At 31.0% G+C, this 19177-nt stretch overlaps 1 protein-coding gene across 7 annotated transcripts in view; it reads right to left on the bottom strand.

The window, feature by feature from the left end:
- The window catches only part of LOC126740062 (uncharacterized), a 313797-nt gene that overhangs the window by 273350 nt on the left and 21270 nt on the right, over nucleotides 1–19177 (bottom strand). For all 7 annotated transcript variants that reach the window (XM_050445920.1, XM_050445914.1, XM_050445915.1 and 4 more), the window contains exon 3: nucleotides 289–474. In XM_050445920.1, coding sequence (XP_050301877.1) covers nucleotides 289–474 — 186 coding nt within the window. The remainder of the gene's footprint in view (nucleotides 1–288; nucleotides 475–19177) is intronic.

Here is a 19177-nt window from a genome sequence, read left to right as displayed (position 1 = left end):
TTGTATTATTAATTTTACATAATTAATATGCAGGAAAAAATGTAGCAATAAGAAAATAACATATCTCTTTTGCCCTACGTTTTAAAATACTGTCTGAGAAAAATATTTTGTATACATTTTAATTTTTTTAGGATATTTTGACTTCGGATCTCCGAAAATAGTTAGGCTTCTACAAAATGTTTAAACGACATTTTAGTGAGCTCAAGTTTTGTGATAAAAAAGTTAAAACTCTTAAACCCAGTTTAAACACTACTCTCCAAATGAAAAAAAAATCAAAATTTAACATACCTTTAAGTGTCGAAGTAACCTTGAAGCCTGAGTACAAAATTCATTTTCAAACTTATTAAGGCATCCATGGTAATTACACACCAGAATGTCCCTTGCCTGCCTTATCAGTGACCTTTTAGCTCCAATAAAATTTCCGTAAATATCCCCAAAGTACTTTTCGATTAGTTCGCTTACATCATTGGATTTCTGAAACAAGATAAATATCATTTAAGCACACAAAGAAAAACGCATCCCAAAAAAGAAATGTTTCGCAATTTTTTGCAACAAAGCACTTTGAAATGGACTGACTTGAAATAGCTAGAAGCGAGATTATCTTATGCAAATTTCGAACCTCTATTCGTATTCGTGCGAATTGTTTTGTGTTTAAAATTAGTACTCATCTCGGTGTTAAATCTCTTGACACCTCATTTATACGACCCAGTATAAAGTACAAAGCTATATAAATACCCATGCTCATAAATCCCATCAAATTAAACTGGTACATAACACACATTTTACCATATAACCAGAACTTTTTTTGCTACATTTTCAGCAGAATAAATTGATTTAATACGGGCAAAGATCACGAACCAAAGGCACTTAACAATATTAGAGCCCGTTTAAGTTTATTCGGTATATCCTTAGGAAAGCATATTTACCATGCAAGAGCCCAATAACCATACATCATTGCGATCCTTACATCATAATGTATTGAAAAATGTATAGCCACACACAGAATAGGGATTATGCAAGAATAATGCCATAGACCTGTGACGTATTGAATCGATTATAGCGACACAGTACGGCCGAGGTGAAAGTGCACGAATCCTTTACTAACAAAACAATGATTTCCGGATCAAGAAGCGCGCTAATATTTAAAAATTATTGTTTTTTTTTATGGGTAAAAGTTCAAGCAATTGGGTCAGAAACACATTGGAAATTGTGCAGTCGTCCTCGATACTTGTTAGCTGGCAAGCATTTGAGAAGAAAACATATTTTAAGCCTAACTGAGATGTTCTAATTAAAAAAAAATTGCTTACATTGATTGGTGCTCTCCTGATATTTGTTCAGAACCAGATTAGAGCTCACGTTTTATTATGATAATTATATGAATGATTGAGCTCCACAAACAATAGTTGCTTGTATCCTCGATAGATGTCGTCGTAGACTCTATTTTGTTATAAACACATCCATGCAAGTATGAAGATTGGTCGACGGATTCTTATTGGCCAATTTTTGACGTGCATAAAATGTGACATTAATGACGTTAATGATATATTAACTGTCATATTTAACGACTCGACTATCTTTTTTGATGTTCCCTTTAGATGGAAAATAAGCCAAGCCCCATGATTTTCTCCTAAGTTAAGGTTTTTGACTAATCTTATAGCCTTTTATAGTTTTTATATAATTTTTCGGTATCATGGGTTGGTAAATCATTTTACAAGTGTGCAAACATCCAATCATTGGAAAAATACACCGAGCAAAGAACAGCAAAATTTTTCAATTATGACATAACTAAGTGCTTTCTAATAATGTTGAAGTGCATTTTGGATTTATTATTATTTTCATTAAATTCTAATTCTAAGACCTTCATATTCCACAAATAAAAATTTTAAGAATTTCCATTTCCTTGTCTTTATCTAAGTTAAGATATTTATGGAAATATCCTAGGTGTTTAAAGTTTCTGTCGAATCCATCATTTTTCTAATTGCAATCTTAACAACCGTGATAATCCTGCAACTTACATGGACGCTGTACCATAATCACCACATAAAATTACTCAGTTATCTCAAATTACTCAAAAGCCCCTAATGGAAAAAAGGTCCTATTTTTTCTCCAGTCCCAAAGTACCCGAACAAGTAGCTAAGCATTTATCTTCATTTAACATTATAAATGTTGATTATTAAGTTGATTTTCATAATACATGGATTCCTTTGCTAAAGAGAGAAGTAGATCAGGGTATTCTCAAAATTAATTAATGATTTAAAATATTTGATATTCATGTATTTTCTATGATTAATTTACATTAAGATCACACCCCTTTAATTTTAAAAAAGCAACCTTTGAAATTTTTGTTATCTTTCAAAATAGTTTGTCAAACTATTAATAAACCGTCAAATCATATAAAAAAGTATATAAAGTATTTTCGAATTAGGAAGAAATTTTGATGAGACTACATTGCTGAAAATTTGAAAGATAAGTATATTTTATTTTTAATTTAATTTAATTTTACTTTAATTACCTTGATAACGGTAGTAGATATAACTACCGAAACATTGGTTCAAATTAGGTATTTTTAAAAAAAAGTAGGTCTTCTTGTTGTTTTATATCGTTTTTTAATTGTAATATTCATAACAAAGTTAGGTGGGATATTGAAAAGAAGAAACGAGCTCAGAGATTAATAGATTGAACCTCAGCTCCTAGGTATATAAAAAATCTATTATACCTCAAGTAAATTATTGCATTTAAAATTTATTGAACTTAAATTAAATTAAGTATATCGAACGGTATCGTTACAGATTTAAGTTCATATTTCTTTTAAATACGTGAATAAGTCTATTTTCTTCTTCTTTTCAATTGTTGAGCGTGTGAGATAAAAATTTATAAATTGATTTTTGCTATAAGTGACGTAATACCCAATATAATAGGTAACTTATTATGAATTCGTCACAACAATACAGATTTTACTTTAATCATATTCTCTAATGTAAAAAATAATATTCGCATGTATTGAATTCATAACAAAATTCAGGAAATCTTTCAACTGATCTCCTTCTTCATTTCAAATGATACATATCAAATTCAGGTATCTTATAAAAAAAGGAAAGTATTGGGTAAAAAAATATTTAATTATTTCACTCTCTAGATAGTGTATAAAGATCTTACTTAAGAATGGCGACAAACAAGAGCCAAGCTAGACCTTAGGAGGTAGATTCTGGAAGTATGATGATTTTCTGGTACAGAGCAAAACACGTGTAATCAATTTATTACACTCGTTTGTCTGTGATTTTGATGTTGTATTTTTATTTTGCTTTGTATACAGAATTTTTGTTAAAATAAAAATATGATAAATGGAAACTACAAGATAACGTGGAAATAGTAACAGCTTTCTGAAAAACGGTAACAAAATTTCAAAAACTTGACAACATATATACCATGAAGCTCTCCAAAAAAATGAGGATAAAACACATTTATACTATATATCTAGTTTATTAAATTGAGTTAAGTAAATTTTGCAAAGGTCCACTTTCAACTTATTCATCAGCGTCACTAGCTTATACTTACATTTATTCAATGAAAATGCACATTCTTTGTAATAATACTCAAAAAGTAACGTTGCTTTTGATACTTTTAAATATTCTCAATTTTTTTGTATTTATTGCAGTGTCTTATGACTTAAAACTTTGGTATAAATCGTACACAATTGAAACACCACAGTCGATTCATACGAAGAATCACTTTAGTCAAAAGTTGCAACAGGTACAGTGTCTTAAGGGACTGAGATCAACAACCGATCTTTTTTACACCCACGTCACATAAATCTAGCGAAGACATTCATAAAATACCGTCATTATTATGTCAAAAATTTATGGCCCTTTTGAAACCTGTAGTTATAAGATTTTGAATATACTGCTTAAAAAAATGAAGATAAAAAAAGATCTTATATTTGGAAATATGTCTCCTAATAGGAATGGTTGGCTGTATATACAGTGCATCCCAAAAGTTATGTCTAAATTCATTTAAAATTCAGTGTGGGGTGTGTTCGAAAAAAAAAACGCTCGGACCCGTCGATTTTTATTTTAAGTTGCACATTTTTGTACGTGAAGTTTGTATGTAACAGGGTTGCTCAAAAATAAATTACGACCATCAACTCCATTTTTTCGAATGAAAGCACCTTTTTTTCATTTAATTTTTTTCATTTATACCTAAAGTCAACAGTTATCAAAAAAAAAACGACCAAACCTTATTATTGAAGTTCACCTTACGAGTCATCTTATCTCTGAGAATTTTTATACAGAGCAAAATTCCATTCATTCGTGTTTTACGTGCGCTCCTACCTGCAACACGAGAGCAAGTCGTCGAAAAATGGATGCAGTACCGACTAAATCAGTAACGACCCCCTCACAGCTGAGCTGTCAATATCAGCCAATCAGAGAAAATATTAATTATGACCAATTAGAGAAGTGACGGACCGTCAACAGAAAGCATGGATAATTGAACCAGGAGAGTGATGCGTTACAGTAGTAATGTGTCATTGACAGTGTTAATTTAAAGAAATATGAATAACAGAAGTTGACTGAAATTATTAGTGTAATGATTGAAATTAATGAAAAATCAATGGAGCGTTACTGAACATAAGGAGTAGAAAAATAAAACGCTACAATATATTATGCTTTTCTTTCCTCAATCTTGAGAGAGAGGCCTTATATAAGGCCCAAGCTCTATTTAAAGAAAAATTTATATATACATTTTATCGTCAATTTTTTAAATATAATTTTTTTATCATAAAAAAACGATTTTTTTTAATTTTTATTTTAAAAGGAGGAAATGAATAGTACGTCTGATGACAAGTATGAAATAAGTATAATCTACACGAGTAAAAAAGTCTGTTTCTCAAACCAGTAGCATATACTTATTGTACGACTGTCAATGTAGTTCCGTTTCATTTTTTTAGGTCCTGGTTGTTTCAACAGTTTACCTTTCTCACCCCAGAGACCTTAATTCATACTTTATATTATGACTCTTAGATGACGCCACGATATAAAAGAGAAAACGGAACCCATTATTTGATTCAATGTTTCAACCTGTTCATATTTAATGACCAGAATTTATGATTTGAAAAATGACTTTTAGATGGCATTCCAGGTTCTCAGGTCTTGAAACAGGCAAGGCAAAAATACCTTTTTACAATGGTGGAATTTTGCTTACTACACTCTTGATATAAGGTATACTTTTTAAAATTATTAACTAAGTTTTGTTTAAATTTTTTTCATTTCTTATTTATTTGAATAGGCTACCAATACTCCAGTAATCCTAATATTACTCATAAATATTTTGAATGCTTTATTTTTTCGGCTTTAATTCATATTTTAAAGCCTGACTTTAAGATGGCGCTACAACTACTCATTTGGAAATAGGAGCGAGAATTAAATTTTCGTACTAATTACTCATTGAGCTTTTATATTAATGCACATAATTTGTAAAAGCCATACAAAATAGTATACTGTATAAAATACATAAATAGTATCCACAGCTTAAGCATTAAACCCTGCTACTCTCACTAAATTTTACTCGGTTCATACTTGTTCTAGACTATATTTTATATATTTACCATCACTTTTTATTTTTTTTTCTATTCCTTATAGTCGTACAACAAATGTTTCGTAGAAAATAGTAAATAGCATACATTCGTAGAACAGCAATCCCAGTAAAATAAAATAAATCAGTAATTTACATTACGTTACTATTTAAATAATTATCAATTTAGAAAATACTATCGCATACGATCAATTATTATTAAAACGGAGAAAAAAAATAGAGTTTTTCACTTATTTAGAAGAAACATGAAGTAAATTTAAATTTTTATCTTTTTGGCACATATATCTTATCAAATTAAGATATTATGATACATTCATTTAAATAGTTTTCCTTTTTTAGATCCGGGGATTAATTTATATTTAAAAGCCTAACTTTATGATAGCGTTGAAAATACTCATTCCTAAATAAGATCAAGACATGAATATTTTCGCAAAAGTTAATTATTGAGGTATTCAATCTATTAAAAGCACATATTAAGTATCTATATTTAAATGCACATATTTAGTAGCAGTCGTACAAAACAGTATAACTCTCACGAGATGTGTAGTATACACTTTTAAAGCCGTTTTCCTTGCCTAACAGCTTGCCTAACAAACTCTGTACTCGTGCAAAATTTTGCTTATTTAACATTTGTTCTAGGCTACAGGTTTTAGACGACTATCATTTAATTTAGTTTTGTTACGGTTTTTTTAACTCAAATTTGTTTAAATAGAGCATGAATCTTAGATGGCGCTATAATATCCTTTGATTGAATAGTTTACCTGTTTAGATTTAGTAACACCCTACTACTAAGATGGCACCCCCAGGCACTCATTTTGAAATTAAGGTGAAAACACCTCTCTCCATGTGTGAAATTTTGCTTATTACACACTTCTTATAAGATATATTTAAAACTATTTATTAGTTTTTTTCAATTAATAATTTTTTATATATGTTAGATGGCGCCATAATATGAGAATGAAAACGAGATAACATCCATTAAAATAATTAAACTTTGTAGATTCAGGGACCTTAATTCAAGCTTTAAAGTCAAGTTTTTAGATGGCGTTACGTATACTTATTCCGAAACAAGGGCGAGAACGAATATTTTTGCACAAGTTAACTATTGAGCTATTCGTTTATCAAAAACTATATCCGAATGCACATATTTAGTACTAATCGTAAAAACACAGTATATGATACAAAATAGTAACTAATCTATACTTCTAAAGCTGTTCCCGTCGCCGAACAGCTCCCACAACAAACTTCTGTATTCCGCCACCTTGTTCTAGACTGCAGGTTTTGTACGACTATCAATTTAGCTTTATTACGGTTTTCTTTTTAATTTAAATTTGTTTAAATGACACATTTATTAATTGAATGGATTAACCTCTTCAGATTTAATGGCCTTAATTTATGTTTGAAGTTGGACTTTCAGATGGTACCTCAGGTACTCATTTGGCAGTTTGCTTATAACGCACTTTTTAAAACTATCAATCAGTTTTCTTTTTAATTCACACATTTTTTAAATTAAGCATGAATGTTAGATGGTGCAATGATATAAAAATGTAAACAAGACACATTAATTGGAATGGTGTCACTTTTTAGATCCAGTGACTCAATTTAAGCTTTGAAGCCTTGCCTTTAGATGGCGTTACATATACTTATTCCGAAAGAAGGGCGAGAATAAATATTCTCGCGTTAATTATAGAATGAAGTTATTCATACAAATAAAATATTCTTTAGGGCACAATATATTTTGGCATACTCCAATTTAAATAGAGTTATAATAAATTAGTTTACGATTTCGACATAAGTTTATTTAGAGGTGAAAAAATAGAAAACTTTATAAAAGATGAAATTTTAAAAAAATAGGGTAAGTAAATATTTAATGAAATAGAGCGAAAGAAATAGTTTAAAAATAAATTAAAACAGAGGATCTCTAACACTTTAGTAATAAAAATGACCATACCAGCGACAGAAAATATAATTAAAAAAAAATTAAAACACAAATCATTATTTTATATTTGAAGTTTTTCATGTCACTCAATTTTTCAATTTCCCTTTTTTATCTCAAGCAGTATATAAAAATTGCCAAAACTCATGCCATTACCAATGATCACCAATTTAGTTCCGAAATTTATGGGCCGGGCTTATGAATAAAAAACTCTTTCGAAGAATATTTTGGTAGGCCCCATTTACCTGTTTTAATATTATACGATCATGGAGGTCAAGTGCGGGTCATCTTTTCGCGAGCGACCACAGCTTTTTGGCACCTTAATTACAGTAATTTAAAAGACCATGAGAATCTATAGAAAATATTGTGGAAATTAGGCCAAGATCCGTTCGACCTAAAAAATAAACGTATAAGTAGTGAACTGCATGGTTAATGATATAAAAACGTTTTCAAAAGCCTTGTTCTCAAATTAGGCATGCAAATAACTTAAGAGCTAAAATATCTATTTTACAATAGATCACTGTCGAATTTCAATGATTTTCTCCTTATCGCTTTATGCTATTTTATGGTTGGTTCGTTCAATCTATTTAAACCCATAGACAACGATAGAAGTACGAAAGGACAAAGAAAGTGTGCAAGATCGGTATCTAAATATATGCCTTTGACACGTTCAGGAATTGTAAACTCATGTAGCATTAGAAAAAAAAAACCACACAAGATTTTTTAACTCGGATAAGATGGTGTTCGCGGTAGGTCACGTTCCGGCCGTTCCTTTATTTCAGTCTTGCAATAAAACATGAAATCTATAAGTGTAAAGATCAATCATTTCTATGGTTTAACGAGACGGTTTTATATGAACTACCGCGATCATGTTGAGCAAGTGAAATCAAAATGTCACTAACCGTACTTAAAGGTAAAACGGCAAAACATTACTAAATTTTTGTTAGCCTTATTTATTATTTATTACATTACATTAAAACTCGTAAGATTTAATGTTCGGGTAAAATGTACTTATGATATGTCATGTTGTCATGTCATAAACAAAATATTACTACAATAGAGGAACATTTTTCGAAGTTAAAGGATGATAATTGTAGTCATTAATTATTGATCTTGTAGTTTCGTAAGCTCTGGTAACTTCAGCTTTGCTGTTTTTGAAACGTTTTTTAAATACTTGAAACACTCGTCTTATGAAGTATAATGAAACCGCCAATGAAGTTTGAATAAATAACTAGGGATTCTTTCTCTTTCACATATTCATATAAGGATTTGCTGTGGTAAATGAGGTTCATAAGTTGTTTTTTTTTTTTTTTCAGTTGCAGCAATCTGTCTTGTACTCGTTGAAGGATTATCCTCGATTTCGTGGAGCACTGCTTCTTCAGCTTCTGCGGTTGCAACTGTGCGGGGTCGTCCATTGTCGACTGTAAGTTTTTTAAAACTTCCACTTTCTCTGAGACGTTGATGGAGGCGAGTAAACATTTGACTATGAGGAAGTACTCGGTTAGGGTATTTGTCCGCGTAAATACGCCTCGCTTCTTGTGAATTACCATTAGCAAGACCATACACAAAGTGCATATCGCACATTTCACTATAAGTGTACTCCATTTTAGACAAAAATGAGGAAATTGTCTACTTGACAGAAAAAAAACAACACCTTATCACTGAGCCACACCTAATAATGTTAAATGAACTGGTATTTTATTTATTGCATTTTCAAAGCAACGAAAAGAATGCGACAAAAACTAAAACGATAATAGTATTTACTAAATTTTGTTTAATATGTATTTACAATTTCAACATTCCGCAGTATTTTTTAGATCAGCAGTTGTTAATGCTGTACTTGATATTCGACACTATCAATAGGTAAGTATTACATTTTAGGAAGAAAATTATTTCTTTGCTTTCGCGTGATTTAAAAGCATTTACTTGTATTTTTACAGAGGGATGCAAAAAAGCAATTTTTAATTTTTTTATCGGAAACGGAGGGAGATACGAAAAACACCCAAGAGTTGAAACAATTCCATCTTTAGTTGCGTCATTCAAAAAATGTACAGGAGGTTCAAAAAATCTACTAGGTGCTATTTTTTGTACAAAAAACCTAACCCGCTTACCCCGTGGGCACGTCCCTGGAATAACAAATCAACTGTCATATGTCAAAAAGATACATCATTAAGATATCCAGAAATGGTGTGAATGACATTGCAAACAGCAAAGGCATTTCTTAGATATTAATAAAAAATCGATTTTTTAAGAAAATTTGAACACCCTGTATCTCGGAAACGAAGCACTTTCGGACATATGTTTATAGGAACTTTTCGTCATAATTTAACCCAAAAAAACCGGCATTTCATTTTCGTGCAATATTAATGAATCACCCTGTATATAAATGTTTTTAAATATCTCAAATCAGGTTGAAAGTGGCATGAGAATAAAAAAGAAAGGCTTTAAAAGTATCAAATATTATTTATAAAATAGGTTTTTAAAGGTCTAAGAAATACGAATGTATCGTAAATAAGAATTCTTTTTAAAAATATTGAGTGGCTTTAGGAGGAGTGGTAGTCATGATATTGAATTTTCTATCTTGCGATTGATTTAAAATTGAAACTGCTAACCGCTATTTTCAGAACGTTCTTTAGATTTTTGGGACGAAACAAAATAAAGTAAGCCAAAGTTTGCATAAAAAGGTAAAGATGCCCTTTTTGCTTATATTCCTTTAAAGAGTGGCTTTGGTGATAAACCATGATAATTTGTCCACTGGAAGAGATTTCAAGCATTTCGGAATAAAATCAACTAGGTTAGTAGTTATCTTTATTTTTCTCTTTTAAATTTTATTTGAAGTAGGAACTGCCTTTTATTATTTTCGAAACGTTCTTAGGATACTCAAGAAATTCAGCATAAATATCAGCAGTAATAAGGTGGGCTTAAGTTTGCCAAAATTACTGGAATTATATCTTTCTTACCTTCCTACAAAATGCGGCTGCAATAGAGCTTTTAAATTGCATACTTCGGAGAGCCTTTAACCATTCAAAGATGTCTTGAAGCGGGCTTGAGAAACGGCTATAGCAGTATGTGCTAAAGAATTTAGATGAGGAAGCTTCTCTTAACGATTTAAATGCTTGTTGCAAAATTTTAGAAAAGTTAAATCAGTGCTTCAGTAAGTTAAGATTTTTTGCAAAGAAAATGAGGTTTCAAGAGTGAGAGTGCATATATCAGTCTTTTTTCTCTTAAAATTCATGTTCCATTTTCTCGAATAAAATAAAATAAAATTTTTTTCTTACTACAACAGATTTTTATAATAGGTTGTGCAATTCAGCTTTTCTTTGATTTTGACTTTTGAAATTCAACCGTAATCCTTATACCACAGAGGTATTCTGGTGGTATTTTAACTTCTTTATAAGCAGCACTAATAGTGTAGATTAGCTAAACAAGTCCTAATATAGAATTATGATATAGAGGGAGATTCTATTATCATAAACTTCAAGTATTAAAGATGTTAAGATGGTATTCAATTTTTCTTCAGTATTCAATAGTAAGAGAATAAAGTTTGGGTTAGAAATTGTATTCGAAAATATCTAAAACTGTATGTTACGCTAGACTAGGTTAAGGTTTTGGTAGTTAGCTTAACAGCCTGAAGGTAGCACTCATTTATTTACTATATAAATTAATAATCATGTCACCATTCAGTTTGATTTAATTTTGAGTATGTACGTTTAGTTATTATTTCCTTGGTCAAATAAACAATAACCGTGAATGTGATCATCTTCTCAACTGTTTCCTTTTTGAAGGCATTTTTCTTATGCTTAACTACCTATCATTAAAGTCTTTTTCAAGTAGTTTATACTAAAAGTTATTCTTAAAGATAAGAGGTGATACATATTTACTAGGTGTCTAAATTTTGATTGAGTCTAAATGAAAGTTTTACTTTTAGTGACTAGATAAGATGATAAACTATTATTATTTCAGGGACGGATCTAGAAAATATTTTTGGGGGGAATCCATTTCAAACATTCAAGATAATCCACTCACGAAAGACTATTTTGTATTGCGGAGCACAAGTTAAAGGACGAGTAGTTCAAATAATCTACATAGACTATAGACTATTTGGACTGCTTATCTCTTATCTTATTTTTTTATATTTACAGTAATACAAGGAAAAGTACTATGTGTTGCCTGTTTTAAAACTTTATGTGGAATCCTTGCTACTGTTAAAGCCCAATTGCTTTAATAACAATAATTTAGAATGGATGTAATAGTACTCATTATGTTCCTCAAATTATCAAAATATTCTTTACGTCATATTCTTCTTCAGTTTACTTAAAAGTAAAGTGATTTTATGTAACGTTATTTTTTTATGTATGCTGACGTGTAATTTTTTATCGAGATTGAATCAATTTAATTCACCGCAATATGTCTAGAACAAGATACTGTTACGTTTGGTGCCAATGATTCAATTAGCTACCGCTTGTATATCTGATGCAATTTTCACCTTTTCATTGATAAACAAAATAACCCACTGAAAGTAAAACTCAAACTCAAACAGAAATTGAAACTGAAACTGAAACCCTAAAATAAATAATCTCTATTAAAATAGGATAACGTTTTACAAGAAGTACAACTATGCCGAAATTTTAAATGTAACTAAACTGCTTTTATCCCCTATAAAGGGTTAAATTTCCAAGGATCCTAATGACACATGCGAATACAATTACAACCTCCAACGAACTAAAAACGTTCTAGAATATTTTTGCCCTCCAAAGCCTCACATTGAATGCTTAAGTAAATAAAAGACAAATGACAGAACAAACATTAAATGAGATGGACTCATAACAGAAAAATGAAAAACGGCGACGTCGACAATTGACCTTAGGTGAGATCCATGAGTCACCTGTTACTTCTACCGTCAATTCAAATAGAGTTGGGTAATTTGAATCGTACTAAAATTAAATCGTAGATATATACAATAGCCGTGACCTACGTATTGTATAAATGAACAATATGCCCTCATATGCGGCATATTCTACATTTGTATAAATATATTTTTATAACATGAGGCCAGTAGCACAAATACGATATATACGAATTGCTATTGCCAATAAACCTAAACGTAGTTGGTAGAACTAAGACTGTTCGGTGCGATACGAATTTATAGGAATACGAACAGTTTTTTACGATTCCTATGAGTCGATAGTACAATGAGATTCGTATCATTGGTACGAATCATAAAAGTATGATATGTACCAACATGTCATATGATGAAATATTCGTACCAGCGATACGAATCATACGAATACGACCAAAAATCTCTAAATCCAAAAATAAATAATGACCATAATGGCTGTTTATTTTACATAACAAGTCCTTTTGTGGAAAACCACAGTTTACATGCGGAAAGTTAAAAGGCTTTACTTGAATGGAAACAAAAGAGCACACCCAAGTGATGGTAAGTTCTATCTATGGTAAATTTTTCCATTCTAAAAGTACTATATTTTTAGCTGGTTTTCAAGGATTCGTGATATCCACAATATTAAAGATGATCTATCATTTGGTCTCTCAGATAAGAAATGTTCAGAGAGCAAGATGAGAAAATGAACCAATAATCAACAACAATAATTAGACCCAAAGAAGTAAAGAAAAAAGGAGGACAAGGCTCATAAAAATTACTATATGCAAGAAAAATCACCGGAGCAGGATATAGCCTATTTCTGATTACTAATAAACAATTACCAATGAAAACGATTATAATATTACCAAGAGTTTAATGAATATATTATACTGCAAGAAATTACTTTACATTTTTAATCTAATCCCTGATTTAGTTTTATGACAAATTTTAAATGACATTCTAAATAAACCAGACCATTACAATGTGGTAAAAAAGGAGAATCAAAAACTAAAACAGTTGACGTTCCATTTAAGTCATAGTTTTGTAGGATGCTCCAAAGTAAATTAATAAGACTTCGAGACAGAATGATAAAAGTTTTAAGTGTATTTTAAAATCAAGGTATAAACCTATGTCAACTCAATAACCACAACACAATTTAATGATTATCTGGATAAACCTGTCGTTAAGCAATAAATAGTTAATAGATGCAATTGAGTAGCAATTTACAAAGTAACGTCTAGTCTTTTTTCACAAGAATATCCATTATTTGTTCACTAGTCACTGGAATTTCACGCTGAATATTGAATAACGCTAACCCATTAGATTGTTATTCTCGAGTCTTTTTACGCAGATGCGTCTTTAATCTCTATAAAATTAAAAATGACTGTTCACTTGAACCTACTCTAACTGGTAGACGTGTTTTGAAAACTGATCAAGAGCTCCAAGTTTTATCTAATACGTTTCCACATTTTAAAATCGGATTTTATTTCTTCAGTAGTTTCAGTAATTTCATTTGGCAATACTTTTTGGAAAACAGAGATGGTCTTGTCCAATTCAACCCCATTAATCTCTGCACATTTTGCTGAGATAACATTTTGTATTTTGGTAAACAGATCCCGTTGCTTTAATAATTTAGTTGAAGCTCTTCAGAGTACTTGTCCAAGAATAGAATGTAGATCGATCACCTATAGTATCCTTTAGGCTTTCCAGCATACTTGTCCCAAATTTTCTGACGTTCTGCTTGTCGAGGAATAATCAGCATGAAAGCAATCGATTCGGGAATGTATGTTGCTGATTCCAAAATTTCTCGAAATGTTTTGTTTGCTTTGGTACGCTCGATGATTTAAATTATCATCGTTAACTTAAATTATCAAAGTTCATGCCGATCTAGGAAATTTAAAATGAAGTATTAGAAATTAGGTAGAAAAATTTGGTATCAGATAGATATAACAGATACAAGAAAAAAAAAGTGAAAACTTAAAGTAGAATCCAAAAAGACAACGTAACATTATTACATCTTGAGTTGAAGCTGCCGAAGATTCTTTTTGTCTAAGCCAAAGTTTAAAAGCAAGGAAAAGAATGAGAGATTGCTAAAAAGTTGATGCATTGTATTAAAAGATAGCTTGGTATCAGAGAAAAGAAATTAAAAGGTTCTATCTGTATGTTCCAAATTTGTCATCCGTGAAGCTACGCTTTGCAATAACCAGTTTTAACCAAGTTCATGCCGATCCAGGAAATTTAAAATGAAGTATTAGAAATTAGGTAGAAAAATTTGGTATCAGATAGATATAACAGATACAAGAAAAAAAAAGTGAAAACTTAAAGTAGAATCCAAAAAGACAACGTAACATTATTACATCTTGAGTTGAAGCTGCCGAAGATTCTTTTTGTCTAAGCCAAAGTTTAAAAGCAAGGAAAAGAATGAGAGATTGCTAAAAAGTTGATGCATTGTATTAAAAGATAGCTTGGTATCAGAGAAAAGAAATTAAAAGGTTCTATCTATATGTTCCAAATTTGTCATCCGTGAAGCTACGCCTTGCAATAACTCTCCAAAAAATTTACTCGCACTCATAGATAATTGGCAGCAACTGTTTATTAATACAAATAAACTAGGCGTTACAAAATAATATAATAATTTATAGTCAGGGAGTTATTAGATTAAAATAGATAAATCAACCTAAAATTTTTCCTCTATCAAAGAATGAGCACGCAAAATGTGTAGAGTATTCTAATCGGTAAATATCGCAGTACCGTAAATTGAAAATAACTGGAGCCTTAGTACTGTTAGTTGTCATAATAAGTAAATATTTGGGATTTGCGTTTGCTTCATGGAGCGACGGGAAGTATGCAACTTATTAGGATGGGATGTAATTGTTAACCATATTTGGATTGGCTGAAAAACGAGACGATTTTATAATATCCTTAGCATTTGAAACATTTCAGTTATCTTAAATACGTTTTTATCTTTATTTCGAAGAGCGTGCCCTGACTGCTTTTTAGTATAACGGTCATAAATTTATACGTAAAAATATTAAGAAGAGTTGTGGCACTTTCTTACTACTCCATAAAATACACAAAATAAAAAAAATTAAACGATGAAAATTGCTCGGCATGGTTGCTTTTAAGCCATGGCCTATGGCCAAGGAAGAAAGAGATCTAGGAAGAAAGTAGTACAATGGATGAAGCGCATAATAATTACCATCGTGACAAGCGACAGTGTAATATTTCATGTTCAGAATATAATAACGTGTATTCCTCAGTTTTACATGTTTTAGTTACTAATAATATATCAAAAGTCTAGTTTAAGCGTTTCCGGGTCAAGATGGAGGTGCATTGGATAATAATTATTTAAATAACGTGTACTCTTAACTTATTTGTCAGTTCGAATAATGATGCTCAATTTTTTTTTCAATACATGGGCCAGTTATCTATTATTACATGGCCTAATTTCTTTAAAAGTTGCAAGATAAATAATCAAATTCAGCTTATTTAAACTTTTGACATTAAAACTACTATTACTTTTATTATTTTTTTTTATATGGAAGAAGCTCTGAATAGATAATTAATTTACATTTGGTTTGACAAAAATCATCAAATAACTCAAAAAATTAAAAACTGCCGTGAAAGCTTTAAATGTGCACCAACTACTATATTAAATAATGAATACTACATAACATTTTGCTTAGCTAAAGAGTTATGGTAACACAATTTCCTCGTTCTTTCTATGATTTACTTCCGTTGAATATCAACCCAAGTTTAATTCATATGAAATATATCTTTTTAAATTATTTTTGCGAAAGTATAAGTTGGGAAATTATAGGATGGTTCTTTAATAATTAGCTATTTTATTTAAAATATGTTGTTCGCGAAAATACGCATATTTTTTTGCAGCCTGGTAAACTTACTGACCTGGCGCAATACAGGCCAAATGCATTGCCAAAAATTAAAAGTACGTGCACTAGAAGCGTTGCCTTTTCGTAACCAAGAACCAGTTTTTGGGGACACTTATTCACAAGCCCTTAGACGGTTTATTTTTGTAGGAAATAGGTTATATAGGAAACCAGATCTTCATCTGTTTTATTTAACCTTTAATAAAGAATATTTGGAAAAGGATTATATTTCAGAGATACTACATCAAATATCAAATCATCTTCGTTTTATTTACCGCACTACTGTGTTTTACAGTCAAATAGTTCATTAACAAAACTATGAGGGGTATTTCATGCCAGTGCAAAACGTTCCAATGGGATTCAGGATCTTTCCAAGATGTTGCTTAAATTTCTTACGTATTATATATCTCAAACACTACAGATACATACTAAAGACGGATTTATTACGTACTCTACAACATAATGTACGTACACACTACTTATCCCAAAAGACGTATTACGTCTTACGGACATATATAAGACGCCCATTTTCAGCAAGATTCCACGTCATATGTACGTACTTTTAAGACATTTTACGTCCTGTATTAGACATAATATGACGTATGTTTACACGTCTTTTCTTTTTTTTGTGTGGTAAAATGTATTTGGGAGAAGAAATAACTAATTTAGAAAGAACTTATATTGATTATAAAAAAATATATAAAAATATAAAACAAAACATGTATATGTCTAAAGAACAAAATAAAAAAACGTTAAATAAATAACATAATTTGTTCTTCGCAACTATTGTAAAATACAGTGTTCAGTTTTCTTTGCGACACCAATATTGCCAAGCCGACTGAAAGAAGGGCGTCCGTTCTGGCATATGACGTTTGTCTTAAACACTGTCAACAGTGTCTACTCCCTCCTATTGCTAATTACTTATTTCACAGTCAGTGGGGGCAATGGAAGACACTGGGTTGCTTTTGCGACCGACCATGATATTATTATGACAAATTATCTATAGTTTTCAGATGTTTTGAAAATCCTATACCTAATTACTTTTCGAGCAGATCAACATGTAAATTAACTAAATTTGTACAATATGTTAGTGCCATACAATATGTTTTTGCCTTTTTAATTTATACCAAATTCGTTGACTTTTTGTATCAAAGCAAAGAAGCATGCAAATGTTTTTTTTTCTATCTGCCTGAATTAAAAAATATTGAAATTAAAACTTAGAAGTATTAAAAAATAACAATATTAAAAAAATATATATATTTTCAGTATATAGTTTTGTGTGTTAACAAAAAATTCCATGTTTTTTTTTATTCTTGTATAATCCATAAGAGATAAAACATTTTCTAAGTATTTATATAAACATTTACGTATGTATGTCCGCGAGACATTACAGTACATTTGAACTACGTATCCAAAAGTATATACCAAATACGTTATTTTTATAAGAATGGACGTATGGACATAAAAATGCCATAAAAATTACGTACCCAGGACGCATGATACTGTTAGTATTTACTGGGATAGTATTTACATGCGACATCAAACAAATGTACTGCCAAATTGTCAAACCTGAACACAGAAAATACCAAAAATTTCTTTGGCGCTTCTCTAAAAATGATAGCATTATGGAATACACTCTGAACAGAGTAACCTTTAAAGTGTCTTCGGCTCCTTTTTTATCACGTAGAACTTTAAAGGAGTTAGCAATCCTGGAACAGTATAAATATCGCAATACATGTAATACAAAGTCCTCCAGGAAGCAGTTTATATCGATGTTTGTGTCTCTAGAGCAAATTAAGAGCTTTTAAGCTTCAATCGGAACTTATCCCTCTCTTAGACTCTGGAAAGTTTAAACTTCGTAAACGGAGCATTAATCATGCTGCAATCCTTTCTGAGGTATCTAGTGTAGATGTTCAGGCACCTTTAAATTTCGATTTAGAGGGTTCCAGTTTTAGTAAGGTTCTGGGTCTTCATTGGAATTTTTATAAAGACGTATACACATGTACTCCTATTGACGGGCAGTGTACGAAGCGAAGTGCGCTTTTAGACCCAACTGTTTTTCTTAATACACATTGTTACATGCAGATTTTGCCCTAAGCATGTAACATGGGATTTCATATAAATTCAGGTAAAAGTTTATGGGTTTTAGTATCGGCTTGAAAGGGTTGTGTGATTTACAGTTTTATAAATGGAATTTGGGGTTTGATAGTAACACAATTTATTTTTTTAAGGCTTTTGGGGTTTGATTATTTTTAGGAATGTATTTACCTACCCTATCCTGTCAGCACACCTCTGTGGAGTTCGTCGTATTATGTTTCCTTAGTCCCTATTCATGTACCTGGTGTTGGGAACTTTCTGACCTTTGATTTGTTTGTCAAGAGTTTCTATGAGGCCGGTATATGTCTGGGGTATGGAGGGACTTCTAGAGGGTGCTGTTGTGCCACAGATTGCGCTATGAGTGGAGTAAATAAGACCTTTTAGATGGTGATCCGTTAGTGTAGGAAAACTTACAAATACTTTCTTCTATAGCGGAATCATGTTGGGCAAGGTATCCTAATTGATTTGAAATTGGCCTCCCCAGTTTTGCTTGCTATATTTCCCTTCAATTCTTCAAGTTAAGTTTTAGTAAATATAAGTAAGCCTTGACATCTGGTTTCTAACCATACTAGCCGATTGACAGTGACTGTGATTGACAGTAATGACTATTGACACACTTGTTGTTGTGGAGGTTTGGCAGCTTTGCTGTTTCCCATTAAAGTTTGGTTTCCATTTGGCGGATGACGGAGCGTCATAAATCAGGCAGAGCGACGTAAGAGGAAAATTGGAATTTCGTAGCCCCATTGGGAAAATTTTGTTAGTTTTCCATGTCTTAGTATCCGA

This window comes from Anthonomus grandis, chromosome 9 (genome assembly GCF_022605725.1).
Source record: "Anthonomus grandis grandis chromosome 9, icAntGran1.3, whole genome shotgun sequence".
Taxonomy (NCBI): domain Eukaryota; kingdom Metazoa; phylum Arthropoda; class Insecta; order Coleoptera; family Curculionidae; genus Anthonomus; species Anthonomus grandis.
The sequence above is the reverse complement of the archived record's forward strand: the minus strand, read 5'-3'. Positions and strand labels throughout refer to the sequence as shown.